The 19967-nt window shown below is 39.3% G+C and overlaps 1 protein-coding gene across 5 annotated transcripts in view; it reads right to left on the minus strand.

Annotated features, from left to right (window-relative positions):
• TBCEL (tubulin folding cofactor E like) overlaps positions 1 to 19967 on the minus strand; it is a 75425-nt gene that overhangs the window by 15980 nt on the left and 39478 nt on the right. For 4 of the 5 annotated variants that reach the window (XM_049620919.1, XM_049620895.1, XM_049620909.1 and 1 more), the window contains 3 exons: positions 17734 to 17860; positions 15386 to 15502; positions 9724 to 9762 (listed from right to left, as the gene is read on the minus strand). In XM_049620919.1, coding sequence (XP_049476876.1) covers positions 9724 to 9762; positions 15386 to 15502; positions 17734 to 17860 — 283 coding nt within the window. The remainder of the gene's footprint in view (positions 1 to 9723; positions 9763 to 15385; positions 15503 to 17733; positions 17861 to 19967) is intronic. The other variant, XM_049620927.1, reaches the window with a different exon arrangement.

Consider the following 19967-nt stretch of genomic DNA (forward strand, 5'->3'; position numbering starts at 1 on the left):
CGATTTTTTTTAAAAAGCTGCAAAACAATGCAGTGGGTCAAGCAGCCTTTTCAACAAATAGTGCTAGAAAACTGGACAACTAGAGGTAAAAAAAAAAAAAAAAAAAAAAAAAAGAGCCTCAGCTTAAACTTCCCACCTTGCACTGAAATTAACTCGAAATGGATGACAGATTCGAATGTACAATGTAAAACGATAAAACTTTTAGGAAAAAACAAGAAAAACTTCAATATCTATGCCTAGGCAGAGTTATTAACACTAACAGCACAATTCATAAAAGGAAAAACTGGTAAATTGGGTCTCATCAAAATTAAAAATTTTTGTGCTATGAAAGCTCACAGGAAAAAAACAAAAAGACAAAGCTACATACTAATAGAAAAAATTTGCAAACCACATATCTAACAAAGTAGTATCTCAAGCATATAAATAGCTCTCAAACTCAACAGTAAGGAAAGAAACAATCCAATCAAAAATTGGGCAAAAACCACAGAGATATGTCACTGGAGGCTTTACAGATGGCAAATAAGCACATGAAAAGGTATTCAAGATCTTTAGCCATCAGCGAATTCCAGGGGATTAAGTCATCAGCCATCAGGAGATATTATGCACTGACCAGAATGGCTAAAATATGAAAAAAGTGACAACATCAAATGCCAGCAAGAAAATGCTGCAGAGAAATTTGATCACCCATTTATTGCTGGTGGGAATGTAAAATGATACAGTTATTCTAGAAAACAGTATGGTAGCTCCTTATAAAACTATGGATGTAAATTTAAAAAAATAAAGAATAAAACAAGTTAAAAAAAACAAAACAACTATATATGCAACTACCGTGCTGTTCGGCAATTGCACTCCTTGGCATTTATCCGAAGGAATGAAAACTTATGTTCATAAAAAAACCTATACAAGAATATTCATATATTATTTGTAATAACCCCAAACTGGAATCAATCCAGATGTTCTTCAATAAATGAAGGGTTAAATAAACTTTAGTACATATATAGCATAGACTACTACAAAGCAGGGGCCCCTGGGTGGCTCAGTTGGTTAAGTGTCTGACTCTTAGTTTTGGCTCAGGTCACCATCTCACAGTTTGCGAGATAGAGCTCTGAGACAGGGTCTGCGCTGACAGTGCAGAGCCTGCTTGGGATTCTCGATCTCCCCTTCTCTCTGCCCCTCCCCAACTCGCACACACACTCTCTCTCTCAAAATAAATAAACTTAAAAAAAAAAGAGGTTAGTAAAAATAGACGGATCGGTGACGCTTTGAGTAGGTATTAATTAAAAAGAATAAAAGAGTACTACGTAGCAATAAAAAGGGCACAAAGTACTGATACGTGTAACAATTTAGATGACTCTCCAGGGAATTAAGCTAAGTGAAAAAAAAAAAAAAATCCCAAAAGGTTATATACTGTATGGTTCTATTTTTCTAACATTTTTGAGATGGCAAAATTTTATAAATGAAGATAAGATTAGTGGTTGCTAAGGGACAGAGACGGGAATAGGGGAGCTGGCAGGGAGTAGAGTGTGGTTATAAAAAGGCAATGTGAAAGGTCATTGGTGATGGAACTGTTCATCTTGACAGTGGCAGTGGATACATAAACTTACACATGCAATAAAACGTAGAGAACTAAAATACACACAGACACACAGACACATGTACAAGTAAAACTGGAGAAACCTGAATAAAATCAGTGAACTGTATCAACGCTAAAATCCTGGTTGTGATACTGTACTACAATTCTGCAAAATTTTACTATTGGGAGTAAATAGATAAAGGGTACATGGGACCTGGCTGTATATATTTTTTTAATTTTTTCTTAATGTTTATTCATTTTTGACAGAGAGAGAGAGCACAAGCTGGGGAGGGGCAGAGAGCGAGGTAGACACAGAATCTGAAGCAGGCTCCAGGCTCTGAGCTGTCAGCACAAAGCCCACCACTGGGCTCGAACTCCCGGACTGTGAGATCATGACCTGAGCTGATGTCAGATGCTTAATTGGCTGAGCCACCCAGGCGCCCCTGTACTATTTTTTACAACTACATGTAAATCTATAATTATCTCAATAAAAATTTCAGTTGAAAGAAAAGGTCACATACTATGTGATTCTATTTATGTGACATTCTGGAAAAGTGAAAACTATAGGGTCAGAAAACAGATCAGTGGACGCCAGAGGATGAGGTCAGGGAAAGACTTTTTTGGGCGATAGAACAGTTGTATGTTCTGACTGTGTTGGTAGTTACATAACTGTAGTTTTGTCAAAACTCAGAAATGTACACTTAAAAATAGAACTTACTCTGTCAATTATACCTCAATAAACCTAACTTTAAACAAAGGATACTACTAAAAATATAATCATTCAGTAGGACCAATTAAAAAAAGAGAGAGAAAGGCAGAAATAAACATTCAGAATGAAAAGGAGATGACTATTAATGCAGCACTTTTCTTCGATCACAAAAGATCAACTATATAGAGGGTGTGTGTGTGTGTATGTGTGTGTGTACAAATATGTAATAAGGGCATTATAGAATGTTGTTGAAGATCTGTTAAGTAAGAAAAAGCAAGGCTATGTACAAAAATTATGCACTAAACAGCAATGTAACTGTAACAAGAAAACAGTGTCAGTAGTCACCTGGGGACCACATATCTGAATAGCTGCTGCTAAGGATAAAAGTGGGAAGAGGGGTACCTCAGTCGGTTAAGCATGTGACTCTTGATTTTGCCTCAGGTCATGATCTCACAATTTGTGGAATTGAGCCCCGCATCAGGCTCTGTGTCAACAGCACGGAGCCTGCTTGGGATTCTCTCTTTCCCTCCCCTGCTCATGTGCGTGCGCTCTCTCTCTCGCTCTCTCTCTCCCTCTCTCTCTCTCTCAAAATAAATAAATAAATAAACATTTTTTTAAAAAAGTGGGAAGACTTGGTTTATGGTCTATATGGTTTCAGAAATTTTCAGTTGGGTTCCATGTGGAAGCATCACCCGGTCCAAGTGAGAATTAAATAGAATAAAATAATTTAAAAACATAAACACCTATTCCCAAATCCTAAGAATATTATGAATGACTATAAAAAGTTAAAACTAAATGAAAAAGTTACTTTAATAGAAAAATATAAAATTACCAATCCAATTCATTTTATGAAGCTAATAATATAACCTTCAATAACAAAACCAGAAAAGAACAGTAGAAAAGAACATTACAAACCAATACCAAATATTTAAATATGAAAATGGATGGAAACATCCTAAATAAAATCATAAAATTAGATTCTGCAGTGTTGTAAAAGAACACTTAATATTTTACAACCAGGTTGAATATTCCAGGAATGCAAAGATGGTTCACTATCTGAAAAATGCATCACTAAAATTCAGATTATCAAAACATGTTCACCTCACTACAGAAAGAACATTCTGTAAAAAAACAATAGTTGTTCATATTAAAAGAAGCTCTTAGAAAAACAGAGGCAGTAAGTACCTCGACCTGATATGAAAAACAACTATGAAAAACCGACAGCAAAAGTCATTATTTCATATCAAAATACTTCACACCGAAACTTTGGAAGCAAAGTGAGAAACAGTGAGAAACAAGATGACGATGCCCTCTTTTACTGATAATACTATACTGCAGGACTGTCTACCCAGAAACCCAGAAGAAAGTAGAGATTAACTATCTTATACGACAGCGAGACCGATGGCTACATGACCAGCACACACAAATACACAGCATTCTTCTACACCAACAATAGGCAATTAGAAAGCAGTAACAGAAAAAATGATTTCATTTAAAATAGCAACAAAATGCATAAGACGCCTAGAAACAGAACTGAACAAATATGCACGAGGCCTTTGAGAGAGAATTAGAAACAATGCTGAAGGACATAAAAGATGCTCTGAATTAAATGGGAAGATCTCCTATGTTCACAGATGAGAAGACAAAATAGTATCAAGCTGTCAATTCTCCCAAATTAGTCAGTGAATTCACTACAATCAGAATCCAAACTGCAGCAGGATTTTTGTGGTTCTTGGTAAGTCAACCCTAAAATTTACTAGGGAAATGAGGCTACAATCTCAAAGGTAATCTGAGAAACAATTAGGTGTAGAGACCTGCCCTTAATGGGAATTCAGACTTTGCAATGTGATTTCATGATTTTGTAACGGTATAGGAAAGGACACATACACCAGTGGAAAAGACCAGGGTGGAGGCAGAACCACGCATGCATATAAAAAATGAGATATATGACAGTGGCAGCATTAAAGATCAGTGGTGAACACCAATTATCCATATGGGGAAAAAAGCAAACCCTCACATCTCTATTTGACACCATCTGCAAAAACAGATTCCGGGTGGATCAAAGACACAAATGTGAAAACACATTTCGAAAAAAAGCCAGGAGATTATCTTAAGTGATCTCTGGAAAAGAAAAGATTCTGTTAGAAAAGATGGAGTAAGAATAAACCACAGAGTGAAAGACTGACACATTTAATGGTAAACTTTTGAAACTTCTTTTCAACAAAATACAAAGTGCAAAGAGGAGACTGAAAAGTTATAGACGGAGAGAAGAAACTGCAGTGCATATTAACACAGAGTTATAAAATCCCATTTTATATTTTTATGGATATATACAATATAGTAAGTAGACAGAAGGGATACACATCAAATTCTTGCCAGGGATTACTTCTTGGCATAAACAGGACTGAGAACAGGGGCAAAAACCTCCTCTAATTTCACCTGTGATACTGTTACTTTCAATTTAAAAAATAAACTGGCAGTGAATAGTAAAACATTAGTAATCACCAGTTCTGAATAACGTGAACATGAGTATTTTATTTTATTGTTCTCAGTATTTTTTTTTTTAATCCTAAAAAGCAAACAGAAGCAAAACAAAGATCAAAACTGGCCCCTGCCCTGACCAAAACAAAAGTCGAGACGCCAAAGATCATTTCCCCCAAGACCATGATGTGGGCGGGCCGATTCTCATTCTCTCTTTCCTTTGCAGGTATATGCAAATTCTCATATATAACTCCAATCAAGATGAGGAAGGTAGCCTATCTTCTGCTGGGCTGGGAAAGTGGCAAGAAGTCAAAATCAAGTCCAAGGTAATTGGAATGACAAAGGCTGTGAGCGACAGGGAAAGCTACCATTTCAGGGGCTCTCCGTGGTGCGCCAAGGAGAAAGCCCCTTTTGTTTCTCATCAGACTGGAAGCTGAATGGGAAGAGTGCTGTGTCACGGCCCTTGTCAGAGGATGATGGAGCCTGGCAATATGGAGAAGCCCAAGAGACTCCTGTCCAATGTAGGAATGTTCCTTCACAACAGCAGGTCCTCTGTCTGCAAGGAATATGAGGTAACAGATGCAGCACACTAGGATTTCTCCAGCATCCAAGACAAAGCAAGCCTTCACTGAGGTGGTGTCTGAATACAAGCTGCTGCCCTGCTCTCACAATAACGTGAAGATACAATCAGCTGTATTTAGAAAAGCCATTAGTCTTAAGGAGGAAAAAAACATACTCTCCATATTTTAAAAAGCATGCCACTAATGACAAGCCAATAAGCATTTGAGGAATGCCTAATATAATCCTTGACATAATTAAGGACTTCCCGGGGCATAGTTTAGGGACCCCTTAGGACAAACAGAAAGTGAGGTATCGAAGGAGAGTAAAACTGAAGCAAAGCCTTTAAGAAAACCTATTTCTGGCTTTGCTGCTCTCTCTGACAACAGTGTCTCTTCCCAGCAAATAATTGTTCACTGGAGCTATGCCTCTTCTAACTCTTCATGAAAAACAAAATTCAAAGCCTGAAAAAAAGAGATCCCCCAAATCAGTGAATTTACTTCCTCCCCGCTATCATCAAAAACAAAAAGAAACATCTTCAACAAATGACGTTGAGAAAACTGGACAGCAACATGCAAAAGAATGAAACTGGACCACTTTCTTACACCAGACACAAAAATAAATTCAAAATGGATGAAAGACCTCAATGTGAGACCAGAAACCATAAAAATCCTTGAAGAGAGCACAGGCAGTATGTCTGTGACATCAGCAGTAGATAGGTCCCCTGAGGCAAGGGAAACAAAAGCAAAAATAAACTACCGGGACTACATTAAAATAAAAAGCTTCTGTACAGTGAAGGAAACAGTCAAAACTAAAAGACAACCTACTGAGTAGGAGAAGATATTTGCAAATGACATATCCGACAAAGGATTAGTTCCAAAATATATAAAGAACTTCTAAAATGCATCACCCAAAGAGCAAATAATCCAGTTAAAAATGGGCAGAAGGCATGAACAGACATTTCTCCAAAGAAGACATCCAGATGCCCAACAGACACATGAAAAGGTGCTCATCATCACTTATTGTCAGAAAAATACAAATCAAAACTACAATGAGACAACACCTCACACCTGTCAGAATGGCTAAACTCCAAACCAGAAGAAACAACAGGTTTGGGCAAGGATCTGGAGAAAAAGGAACCTTGGGTATACTGCCGGTGGGAATGCAAACTAGTGCAGATACTCTGGAAAACATATGGAGGTTCCTCAGAAAGTGAAAAACAGAAGTGCCCTACGATCCAGCAATCACACTACTGGTATCTACCCAAAGAATACAAAAATACTAATCAAAAATACTGTAGCAAAGGGACACATACACTCCTATGTTCACAGCAGCATTATTTACAATAGCCAAGATACAGAAGCAGCCCAAATGTCCAGTGACTGATGAAGGGTAAAAAAGATGTGGTATATACATACAAAAGAATATTATTCAGCCACAAAAAAGAATGAAATTTTGCTAATTGCAATGACATGCATGGAGCTAGACAGTATAATGCTAAGTGAAATAAGTCAGAGAAAGACAAATACTGTATGATTTCATTCAAATGTGGAATTTAAGAAACAAAACAAAGGAGCAAAGGGGAAAAAAGAGAGACACAAACCAATAAACAGACTCTTACCTAAAGAGAACAAAACTGATCGTTACCAGATGGAAGGGGTGGGGAGGAGTGAAATAGGTGACAGGGATTAAGGAGGGCGCACATGTGTGATGAGCACCAGGTGATTAAAATAAAAACGTAAAAAACAACAAAAAACAAAAAACCACCAACCTCCTCCCCCAAAGAAACAGTTGAACCGTAAAAGACACATGATATGTTGATGTTTTATTATTATTATTATTTACATCCAAGTTAGTTAGCACATAGTTCAATAATGATTTCAGGAGTAGATTCCAGTGACTCATCCCCTACGTAGAACACCCAGTGCTCATCCCAACAAGTTGTCTTCCTTAATGCCTCTTACCCATTTAGCCCATCCGCCCACCCACAATCCCTCCAGCACCCCTCAGTTTGTTCTCTGTATTTAATAAGAGTCTCTTATGTTTTGTCCCCCTCCTTGTTTTTATATTATTTTTGCTTCCTTTCCTTTATGTTCACATGATATGTTGATTTCTCAAAGAAAAGTTACATGGGTTTTCTTTTTGTTTCTCTTTAAAACTTAACAGAGGAAGACCGGTATTAGTTCAGTACTAAATAAGCAATTTAAATTCACGCAGAGGAAATGGAGATAAAGCAAACAACATAAAGGAAAAACTGATAAATATAGGCAATGCAGACAGACATTTGATAAATGGCGAGGCAAAAACGATAGTACGCTTTAACTTGCACAGATTCACAAACGTGTAGGTTTCTTTTTCTCTAAAAGTGATACTCTTATACCCCTAGATAAATCAGGGCTATACATATCAGAAAACAAGTAGAACTTCCCCGTGCGTTTTCTAAGGACTATTTCAAATTCCACAATGGAATTCAGTCCTCACGTGCCCCTCTGCATAAGGACATAAGCCACCCCCAGTGCACATTTGCTTTACCAAAGTTTCAGTTATTAACTAGTTCTCTCTAAGCTTCTCCCTCGAAATAGAAACCACAATCTGCCTGAGGACTTCCCCACTTGAAATGTCTCAATGATTTTCCACTGCATGCAAAAAAAAGTCCTAGTGTCCTGGCATGGCATACCAAGGTCTTCAAGGCCCTGCCCTGGCTCCTACCTTCCCGCCCAGGACTACTGTGGCTACTTTCCACGAAGCATTTCAAACCACTGCAGATCACTACACATCAGGAGTTATTTCCTTTTTTGCCCTTCTGTCTGGAACATTCTCCCCTCCCCTTCACCAGGTTGACTCCTTCATTGTCTAGGAAGTACCACCTTTTCCAGCAGAGCAGAGTAACCCTGCTTCGTGCTCCCTGAGCATATGCGGAGATTCAGTCATTTTACTGAACTATTTTGGCTGTTTTGTCAGGCACCACCCTAGGCGTTGAGGTTAGGACCAGGTACAAAACAGAAGTCCCTGCCTTTACAGAACTTACAGTAGAGTGTGGGGAGGCCAGGAGCGTATAAAAAATGCAAGTCAGGTGTTGCTAAATAAGAAAAATAAAAGTAGGTTAAGAGAATTGCAGGAGACAGAGTCGCACTGTTTGAGATCAGCTGGTCAGGGAGGAGTCTCTGATAAGGTATCCCAAAGAGAGAAAGCCATGCAGTTAACCTTGTGCATTCCACAGAGGGAAAAAGTACAAAGGCCTGAGGTGGGAGTGTGCTTGATGGGTTTCAGGAACAGCACGGGAAGGCTTTTTCGTTTTTTGTTTTTTAAATAAACTTGAGTTCTGATAAACTGGCTCCCATGTGGACAATAAGCCACAGGGGCAAGGTGAATTGAGGGAGACCATATAGGAGGGTGCTAGAATAATACAGGTAAGACACGATGGAAGCTTGAACTAAAACGAATGGTAAGAAATAGACAGATTGCCTATATATTTTTGGAAGTGGTACTGAAAGAAAAAAACCTAATCGACTAGATGTGGAGTATGGGAGAAGGAAATCAGGGACAACTCTGAGGTTTTGTCCCTGGCAACTGGAAAAACGAGCGATGGAAAACTTGCAGAGGAGCAGACGTGGCAGTAGAGGCAGGGGCCAGAGAAAGGTAAGGGAGGGTATCAGAAGTTTGGTTTGGGACACAACAGGTTTAAACATTCAGGTGGAGATGTCAGGTAGGCCTTTGGAAATACTAGGCTGAAACTCAGGGGCAGATCAGAGCTGGAGAATGAATTTGGCAGTTATTAGAATAGAGGAGGCACGTAAAGACGCAGGACTGGATAAAAGTACCTAAGGATGAGTACAAAAGAGGAGAAGTCCGAGGACCAAATCCTATGGTATCTTTATTTTTAGAGGTGGAGAACATGAACAGGAGCCAGCAAAGGAGATACGTCTTTAGCTTAGCCCAGATGGCAAGCTTCTTGAGAGCAGACAGTACTTTTTTGTCTCTTTGCCTCCCACTTCTGGCCCACAGCCTCTTGGTTCACAGCAAGTGTTCGGTAAATAAGTTAAACTAACTGCCCTTTGAAACCCAGCTAGAATCCAGAGTTACTTCCTAGAAGTTCCTCTGGTAAAATCTGAGAGTCCAATAAATGAAATACAACCAGCCCAGTGAGGACATCTTTTCAGCCACCTGCAGCACACACGGAACTTATTTTGAAATAGCACACCACTGTTACACAAGCCACGAAAAGACAAGGCACAGATGAAGGCTTCAAAAGACAGTGTCCATTGATTGGAAAAGCAAACACTATGATGTTTAAAGGTCAAGAATCAGGAGCAGAAATTTTTTGCCTTCCATTATCTCACAAAGTAAATCCACATGAAACATATAAGCAACTGCTCGTTCTTCTGTGTTAGTCCATTATTACCATGAACATCTACAGTAAACGACAGACTTCCAGCTCCACCTATCAACAGAAAACAATAAAAAGGATAACTGAGCATCTGTAAGAAATTACAAAACTCTTAATTAAGTGTATCTCCCTTTTGTCCTCTAAACATTTTATTCTGTTCATCATAAAAAAATTGAAATCGTTCAGGTAACTGGAGCTAGTGTTGTAGTCTGAGGGAGAAAAACAGAATATGTAAATTTATGGATCATCTTTATAAAGTCTTCTGTTGCTAAAACGACTAATCACATGGAAACAGATGTGTGTGAGTAATACAACTGACTCACAAAATCACTTTGCTACCATAAAGGACATTCAACTGATCATAATGGCTTTTTATTCATGCCCTTGAAAGACATACTGGCTACCTTTTCTTACGTCTAAGTTGAATACAAGTATTACCTGTTTAATGGAAGGAGAAGGAAAAGCTCAGGGAACCTAACAATTGGAAAAAGATGTTGGTAGAAGTCAGAATTTATAGGAAAATCAAGTTAAGCACTGGTTTTTAAAAAATCCATGGTCAAATGGATTTTATTTCTCCAAAACCCATCCTACCTGGAAACTAAAGTTCAAATGTGGTTCTGTATGAATTATTGAATTATCCAGAGTCAAATTTTCACCTTTTACTACCTAGACACTGTGTTATTCACTGTTCATTGGTATTTTAAGGAGAGATTATGCATATAATTTGGAAGACAATTAAAAAAATGATAGCCACAGTAAACACCTTTATAGATCAGTATTCTTAATTCATAATAAATGCATTATAATACAAATTCCTCCATGCTTATCCATCATTCCATCTTGACATCAGGATGAATGGTATTACAGTTCTTTTTTAATTGCCTAACACAGTTCCTAGCGCATTACAATGGCTCAAAAAATATTTGCTCTACCGGAGCAGATCATTCTACTGGAGGATTTATGAAAACAAACAAACAAACACACAAACAAAAAAACTATTAGGGAACAGGTACTATAGTGGATATATGTCAACTTTAGCTGTCCAGCATCGGATTTGAGGGAAACCCCAGACAGATCAGAAGTAGGAACTATTTTCCACTACAAAACTAACGAGGAGTAAATACTCTTTCTTCTTTCCCTGAAAGCCAAAACACAGGAAGGTAACAAACTTACCTAACTGTAACTGGAAATGCAAAGACACAAGGTCTAACAGCGATTATTCATAGCAGATACAGAAAAATCAAGAATTCAAAGGCATGACTGTAAATGTGTGGGGGCAATGAAGTCTAGCAGCGTGTTGATGACTGACCAGTGACCAGAGTCTGTAGAGAGAGATCTAGAAATCTTGGCTGTGCCTGGCTTTCCAACAATCCTGCCTACGCCTGATTTTCTAATCTTCCTGTCAATTCTGTGAGCTACATAGTATTCATTATTCTTTTACTAAATTCATACCCTACTGAAGTTGGCCAGAGTTGATTTCTGTTGTGTGCACTCAGAAACTGGCACCAGGGAGATTACCAGCAAGAGCCTCGCAGGTAATTATAGGCAATTTGAAATTGGTTTTTGGCCTAGCAGGCCCAGCGAACGTCGTCTTAGTGTTCATGGAAGGGATTGTGCAAAGGCCTTGACATGGTGTAGTGAAGTAACTCATGACCACTTGTGGCCCCATGGAGAGCTCTAGGTGATTCACAGAGTGCTGCCAAGAATAAAACAATGTGAACGGTAGGAAGAATTCAAGACTATGAGGCAGAGCATCTGCTACTCTAAGGGCATAAGACAACCTGAATCAAGAGAATATTAAGGTCAAATCCCTAGGAACTAGGCTCAAAGCAGACTGAAACCCAGGTACTTTAAAGTGTCTTTTCTCTTACAACAATAAAGCTGAGGTAGCTATTAAAAACAAATGCACACAGTTTGATGCCCCAGGTTGCTGAATTACAGGCCAGTTAAATCTGTATCCATATCGGGACTGTTCTACGAAAGCTGAAGCACGGACCGGAAAGAGTGGGGATGGGGAGGAGAATGACCCGGAGTAGAGGTACATAGGAAGACTCTGAGGGCTCGGGAACATCCTGAATCCCTAATCCTCACTCAGGCCCCTGGCTAGCAGGCTTAAAGAGACTGTTCCTCTCTTGCTTGAGAAGGCGGGAGAAACCCCTGCCTAAGGGAATTACCTTGCAAGAGTGAACGAATCCCTATTTGCCTCATCCTTACACACACACACACACACACACACACACACACACACACACACTCTGCTCCACTACCATCAGATCACAGCATGCTCTGTGGGGTTGATTACAAAAACATCAAAGGAATTGCAAGAATTCGGTCATTTACGTGGACAAAATGCAGGAAATAAGTACAGGAATAGATTCCGAGTGTGCTGACCCAGGAAGGAGAAGCAATGTTAGATCTAGCTGATTCTGTTGATGTAAGTACAGTACCAGAGGTTCTGAGTTCAAAAAGGTAGCTTTAGTGGCTGGAAGTGGTTCTAAAATTTCGTCTAGTTGGATGATTAGAAATTGGACTCATGGTGGTCTATGCTAAACGAAGTTGAGATGCCACCAATTTGGGGGATGATGTGGAAGGAGAAAATAAAACACTTCAGGACACAGGAATGATGGAAATTATTGCCACCCATGTTATTCCTTCACTGATTCTCCATCTATGAACCAAAGGACCTAGAAGACACTTCCTTTTCCAAGGCCTTAAAAAATACATTCGTGAGTAGAACACTCACACCTGTGAAAAATATTTAACAGACCAGTAAGGCACTGACATCAGTTTGCTCATTTCAATTTCAAGAAAAGTGGAAGACACTAAGCAGTGACATTTAACCACTAGTGAGTGGGAAAGGAGGCATAATTCCATAAACAGGCAGCAAGGCCAGAGTGGTAATTAAAATAGCTTGAATCTTTTACAGTAGCTAATTGGTCACAGTCTTTAGGATTAGAATAAACAGGTTATCTCATTTCAGGAGAAAGAAATGTGTTTTCATTTGTACAAGGACTACATTAGGACAGGTAAGAATAATTTTTTATATGTAGAACTATGCGGAAAAGGTATCCTCATAGATGTTGGACAGTCAAAATGGCAGACTATCATAGAGGTTCTTTTTGCTGAATTGCTCCTGTTTGGGGAAAAGTCCCAAGATCAGGCAAAGCAGGATTCTACCTCTCACTGCAGAAGCCAAAGTGGAACAGGTAATCCCTCTCCCTATCTCTCTGAAGACAAAATGTGAGCACGTACCCTAAACACAGCCAATCCATTGGTCAGACACAGAGGCAAAGGTCAGCGAGAGATTATTTCCAGCACAGCCCGTTGCACAACCGCAAGTGTCCGGCGGTGAAGTCCAGCACTGTGGTGACTAGGGAGGACGGTGCCAGCAGAGACACGTGAGGCCAAACACCAAGTGACACCTTGGCTGCTCTTGCTGCCCCTGGCTCCTGTCTACGCCTGGTTCTGCAGCTTGCCTAACAATTCTCGCAGTTTCTCAATATCCTTCCAATAAATTCCTCCTGTGGTTGAAGATGGTGGCCGTGACCCGAATTCAAGAACACGGACTAGTGCAGAGGTATATACGCACTTTAGGAAAATTATGCCATCGAGACAGAAAACAACGTACTGCCTATATGTGCGCTACTTCCTGCAGCGGGCTGGAAATTAAATAAACTATATGATGAGCTTATGCTCAAAGCCCAAATATTTACTTCTCCCGTTAATAAGTTAGAGTGAATCAAGTAAAACTATAGATGTTAGGTCATGTTTTACAAAAAAAAAAAAGTCATGCTGCTTAACCTATTATTTCTAGGTTGTATTAAAAGGCACGGTAATATTTATTTCTCCCTATTTGGCTGTCCTTAGCTAATTTTAAAAGGCAATCTTCAAAAATCTTGATTTGTCTCATATTTTTAAAATGTTTATGCTTTAAAATACTACTAACAAAACCACAGAATCTTTTTATACAGTACTAGTTGAGCCTTATAGAATGTTAACCCCCTCAAAGCTGTAAGTAATAGAAAACTCTGGGGAAAATTAGATATATTTAGTAAGGATGAATTGGAATCACAGAAATTTATAACCAGAAGATCAACTGACTAGACTCCCATTCAGTCCTAACTTGCATCCTGCTTGTCTAATGTGATTCGTGTTATTTGTTAAGGTCATTAAGGAAAGCATAGAACATTTTTGCTTAGTGGTTCTAGTTGCCAACACCTAAAAACCAGTTTTGGGGGATATTTTTTCCTTGTATGTTTACCTCTATCATACCTGTTACATTTCCTTTTACATTTACAGGGTATTAAATGTAGCTCCTTCCCAACCTTCATGCATTATGGTGGGAACATAAATTGGTGTAGCCATTGTGGAAAACAGTATGGAGGTCCCTCAGAGAGTTAAGACTCGAAATACCATATGATACAGCTATTCCACTTTTGGGTACTTATCCAAAGAATTAAAAATACATTAATTTGAAAAGATATGTGCACCTCTATGTTCACTGCAGCATTATTTACAATAGCCAAGATACGGAAGCAACTCAAGTGTCCATCGATAGATGAGTGGATAAAGATGTGGCACGTGCACACGCACACACACACACACACGCGCGCACACACACACGCACACACACACGCTGAAATATTACTCAGCCATAAAAAAGAATGACATTTTTTTTGCCATTTGTGACAACATGGATGTACCTAGAGGATATTAAACTAAGTGAAATAAATAAGATAAAGACAAATGCCATGTGATTTCACTTGCATGTGGAATCTAAAAACCAAAACAAACAAAGCAAAAAGCAGAATCTGACCTGTAAACACAGAGAACAACCTGGTGGCTGCCGGAGGAAGGGGGAAGGGGAATGGGCAAAACGGGCAAAGGGGACAGGAGGACACAGGCTCCCAATGATGCCATGAGTGAAAGGTACAGAACGCAGAATATAATGAATGGTATTGCAATCGTGTTGTGTGGTCCCAGACGGTGGCCACACTGATGGTGAGTGCAACACAACATACACACTTGTTGAATCTCTCTGTTGCACACTTGTAACTAATGTGACATTGTGTGCCAACTATACTCAAAGTTTCATTTATTTTTATTTAATAAGCAAACATAAAAAAAGGTAGTTGCTCCTCAAACTATGTACAGTAACTCTTCGTATGCTTAAAGGTAATCACTAATTCAGCCCTCCGCATTTCTCTTCATACTCAACCATCCTAATTCCTTTAGTATTTCCTTAAGAGTCTGTTTTCTAGTCCTTTCCCCGTATTCTCGAAACCTAATGCCTATTTGCCAAATCTTCCAAACTGCAGAACCTAGTATATCCTGAAAGCAGGTCAATGTGAAAGAAGAGACCAGTTTTTGGGGAGGTGAAGATGTGTCCCTGGAGAAGAGAATCAAACAGGGATCAATGACATGGAGCATGGGGGTGGAAGTGGTCAAATACTTACCCGACCATTCTTAATACAAGTGCAAGGTTAGAAGAAACACACTGTGGAAAACGAGATAAAATGGGTTTGCTTTGTGTTTCTTCCTTTTTTTTTTTTTTAACCTATCACCAAAGTCCTCTAAAAGGGTCACGTAACAAATTATTAGATTTGCTCTAAAGCAACAGTTCTTAAATTGCCTCAATACTTGCTAAAATGTAGCTAAACTGATGAGTAGTTTTTACCTGAATGGCACTTCTTCCTGTGGAACATCCACATAGTAACGGATAAAAAATCTCTCCGAATCTTCTCGCTCACCATCAGTAACAACACTGCCATTAAGTTTGGAGACGGATGGCAATCTGTAAGTAAAAACCAAAATAAAGACATGTTAAGATACTAAGAATATTCAGCTTTCGAAATAAAATCATTGGTTTGAGGCCCAGTCTTATTCTCTTGAAAGGACACGTTTGATGTAACTCTGCTTATGTACAACTACCTACATGAACTAAAGTGGTATAGAATAAAAGGACCCAAAATGCCTAAAGTCTCGTTAAAAAATTTATTTATTTATTTATTTATTTTGAGAGAGAGACAGAGAGAGTGAGCAGGGAAGGGGCAGAGAGGGAGAGAAAATCCCAAGCAGGCTATGCACTGTCAGCACAGAGACTGACACGGGGCTCCAACTGAGAACTGTGAGATCACGACCTGAGCTGAAACCAAGAGTTGGATGCTTAACCAACTGAGCCACCCAGGTTCCCCTAAAGTTTCATTTTTAGATGTGACACTGACCTTTTATAATTATACCTTACCTTTCAAAATAAGATTCTAGCCAGCACTGTCCAACTTAAATATAATCCAAGCCACGTATGTAATTTTAAATTTTCTAGTAGCCTTATTTATTTAAAAATATTCATTTATTTTCTGGGAGAAACAGAGAGAGCAAGAAAGAGAGAAGAGAGAAAAGAGACAGAGAAGAGAGAGAGAGAGAGAACACGAGGAGGGGAGGGTCAGAGTGTGAGAGAGAGAGAGAATCCCAAGTAGGCTCTATGCTGTCAGCACAGAGCCCGACATGGGGCTTGATCCCATGAACTGTGAGATCATGACCTGAGCCAAAATCAAGAGTCGAACACTTAACTGACTGAGCCACTGGGCGCCCCTCTAGTAGCCATATTTAAAAAAATAAAAATACAACAGGTGAAATTAATTTTAAGGATATATTTTTATTTAACCCACTATATCCAGGATTTAATTATTTCAACCTGCGATCAATACTAACAAATAACTAATAGGATACTTAATGTTCTCTTTTTCATATAAAGTATTTGAAATCCCGTGTATATTTTTACACTTACAGCACATCTCGATTCAGACTAGCCATAATTCAAGTGTTCAAAAGTCACACATAGCTAATGGTACCATACTGGACAGCAGAGGTCTACAGAGTAGACAGTAAAGGAATCAATTTACTATATTTACAACAGAATTACGTGAAGAAAGTAAAGTATAAGGCCTACTACAGGACTTACTCTTTCTAGAAGGAAACTATGCTGAAATGTATTTCTTCAGTGAGATATTAACGTGTATGTTACAAAGCAGTAAGGATCTGTTAGGTGTTAGCTGGGTAGAAAGAGCAACACCCTGTTTAAAGAATACTCCGCTTTTTAAATTTTTTTCGTTTTTCAAGTTTTTATTTAAATTCCAGTTAGTTAGCATGGATGTAATATTAGCTGCACGAGAATCTGGTGATTCCCCACTTATATACAATACCTGGTGCTCACCACAAGTGCCCTCCTTAATACCCATCACCTTCACCTCCAGCAAACCTCAGTGTGTTCTCTACAGTTAAGAGTGCTTTCTGGTTGGCCCCTCTCTTCTCTTTTTTTTCCCTATGTTCATCTGCTTTGAAGAACCACTCTTCTTTAGGAAACTTAAAGCCCCTTTCAAAACCACTATGTGTGGCACGCAAAGAGAACAAATGAAAGCTTCACGGCCCTTTACATCTCAGCCAAAATCTTACTGCTGCTAAAGGCTTATACAAAAATAAACACTCATTTCAGCAGTCTGGGAGAGGCAGAGATGGAGACACGAGAGGCAGGGGAGCCAGAGGAAGAACACAGCCGTGTGGTAGTCATGTTTAAGTCAATCTATATTCAAGGAGAAAACACAGATGCTGCTCTCTTAAGTTTCATAGAACTGAAACCGTCCAATTTTTAGGTATTTACGCTTTAAATGACACTATGTTAACAGAGAAAATAAATACAACTAAAATAGAACTCATTCCCTGTTATACCTACTTTTTCTCCATAATCCAAAACAGGGCTTCAAATATTGTTAAGTATTAAAAAGTGTAAAAATAGAATAGATTTGTGAGGGAACGTTTCAGTGCTCTTGGCAGGCCAATTACTTTTCACATTTTTCTCATCACACCGTGTTCTCTTTCTTCTGGGATTTGGAGCTACAGACGCAGCCCCTTCAAGTGCTGTCTGTTCAAGAGACAGGGAAACGTATGGTGCACTCCCCCTCATTAGTGCACCATCCCTTTAATGAAACAAGGCCCGAGAGAAGCAAGGAGAGTCATCAGACAACAGACCTGGCTATTACCAATTTCCTCCGCTCCTCGGTGGTATAGGGCTGCAGAAGAGGAATTCCTAATAATCTCACTTCTTCAAGTTTGGGGAATGAATTTAGTTTGTCAATGTCTTCCCAGGACTGCAAACCTGATTTGAGAAATATATCATTTAAGTAAATCCAGAAAAGCACACAAAAAAGATTAACATAGAAAAAACTGCTTCAATTAATTTCTGAAATGTTAAAAATGATCGTAAACTAGTTAGAGATCCTGAAAATCTTCTTACATGCAATGACAGAACAGAATACAGTCGAACACCATAAAAACTTCCCTAGAGCCGCTCCTCTCCCTATGATCCCAGTGGTCAAGGAGAAGAGAGCTTCATTCTCCAACATCCTACTAAGGTACTGATTGTCCACCCAAATGGCCTTGTAAAGAGGGTCACCGCCGGTTTCTATAAGCACGATGTATGCCATGATTACATTAAAAGGGGGACGTGGTCAACTTTTTCACCAGATACAGACTCACAGAACATAACTACTGATCAGAGTTAATACTGTCAAACTCACATTTTTACCTAACAAATTCTAAAATGGGGCAAGTTCAATAGAGCCAGAAAATAAATAATATCTTTCTTACATACTGCCCTCATTTTGGGGACAGGGAAAACAGATTTTAAAAGCAAAACAAACAAAAGCAAAAACAGACAACTTGAACCATTGGGTCATGAGAACATGCAATAAATTAAGATTACTTAGTGCTAAAAGAAAAGTCTTCCTATGGCCCGTGAGCAAATATATCATCCAAGTCAATAGTTGGCACTTCCAGGAAAAATATGCCTGTAATAATGAACGTGGTCAATTTTATAACAGGCTCAGTCTATTTCAGAGAACAACATAGCCCCTTCCTCTCTCCATCAACCTGAAGCAAGGGTAAGCAGAGGAGTGATATATGAGGGCTCTGGTGTATACTGTCCCAAGCCACCACTGTTCTCTTCCCTTCAGTTGTGTCATAAGCAGCTTCCTTATGCAAAACACTGGTTTTTAAAACCTCATTCCCACTTCCATGGCATGACTTCCATGGCAAATTAAGCTGTGTGTTTTTTCAATTGTAGATTAGAGTTGTTTTTAGCTACATAGGTTTTAAGAAATGGGCCGAAAGACAATGTCAAGAGAATGAGAAGAAAAGTCACCGACTGGAAGAAGAGATTGGTTAAAAACACATCTGATAAAGGATTGTTGTCCAAAATACACAAAGAACTCTTAAAACTCAACAGTAAGGAAATAAACAACCTGAACTAAAAAATGAGCAAATGACCCAGACAGACACCTCCCCAAGATGGCAAATAAGCATAGGAAAAGATGCTCGACATCATAGGTCATTACAGAATTGCAAATTAAAACAAGATTCCACCACACACACCTAGAATGGCCGAAATCCAACACATCCACAGCACATAATGCTGACAAAGATGAGGAGCGACAGCAAGTCTCATTCGTGGCCGGTGGCACGCCAAGTGGGGCGGCCACTTTGGAAGGCAGCAGGCAGTGTCTCATAAAACTACACATATTCTCACTGTATGATCCAGCAACCGCGCGCCTTGGCATTTACCCAGATGAAATGAAAACTTACTGTCCACACAAAACCCCGCACACATAGGTTTACAGCGGCTTTATTAATAAGTGCCAAAACTTCGAGGCAACCAAGATGTCCTTCAGCTTGTGAATGGATAAACAAACTGTGGCAGAGCCACACAAAAAGTTACTCAGCGCTGAAAAGAAATGAGCTATCAAGCCATGAGAAGATATAGAGGACACTTAAAGCGTATTATGAAGTGAAAGAAGCTTATCTGAAAAGGCCACATACTGTATGAGTCCAACTATATGACATTCTGGAAAAGGCAAAACTACGGAGACAGTAAAAAGGTCTCTGCTGTTTGCCAGGGATTGGGCGTATGGAGAGACGAACAGGCAGAACCCAGTGGATTGTTAGGGCAGTGAAACTTTTATGTATGATACTATAGTGACAGATACATGTCATTCCACGTTTGTCCCAAGCACAGAACACCAAGAGTGAGCCCTCATGTGAGATAGGGACTTTGGGTGATGATGTGAAAATGTAGGCTCGATTAACAGATGTATCACTTTGGTGCTGGAATGTTGAGAGTGGGGAGGTTGTGCGGGGGGGGGGGGGGGGGGGGCGGGGGGGGGGGGGCAATCCAGTAGCTGTGCAAATTTGCTTGTGATTATAACATA

The sequence above is a fragment of the Panthera uncia genome, chromosome D1 (assembly GCF_023721935.1).
Source record: "Panthera uncia isolate 11264 chromosome D1, Puncia_PCG_1.0, whole genome shotgun sequence".
Classification (NCBI taxonomy): domain Eukaryota; kingdom Metazoa; phylum Chordata; class Mammalia; order Carnivora; family Felidae; genus Panthera; species Panthera uncia.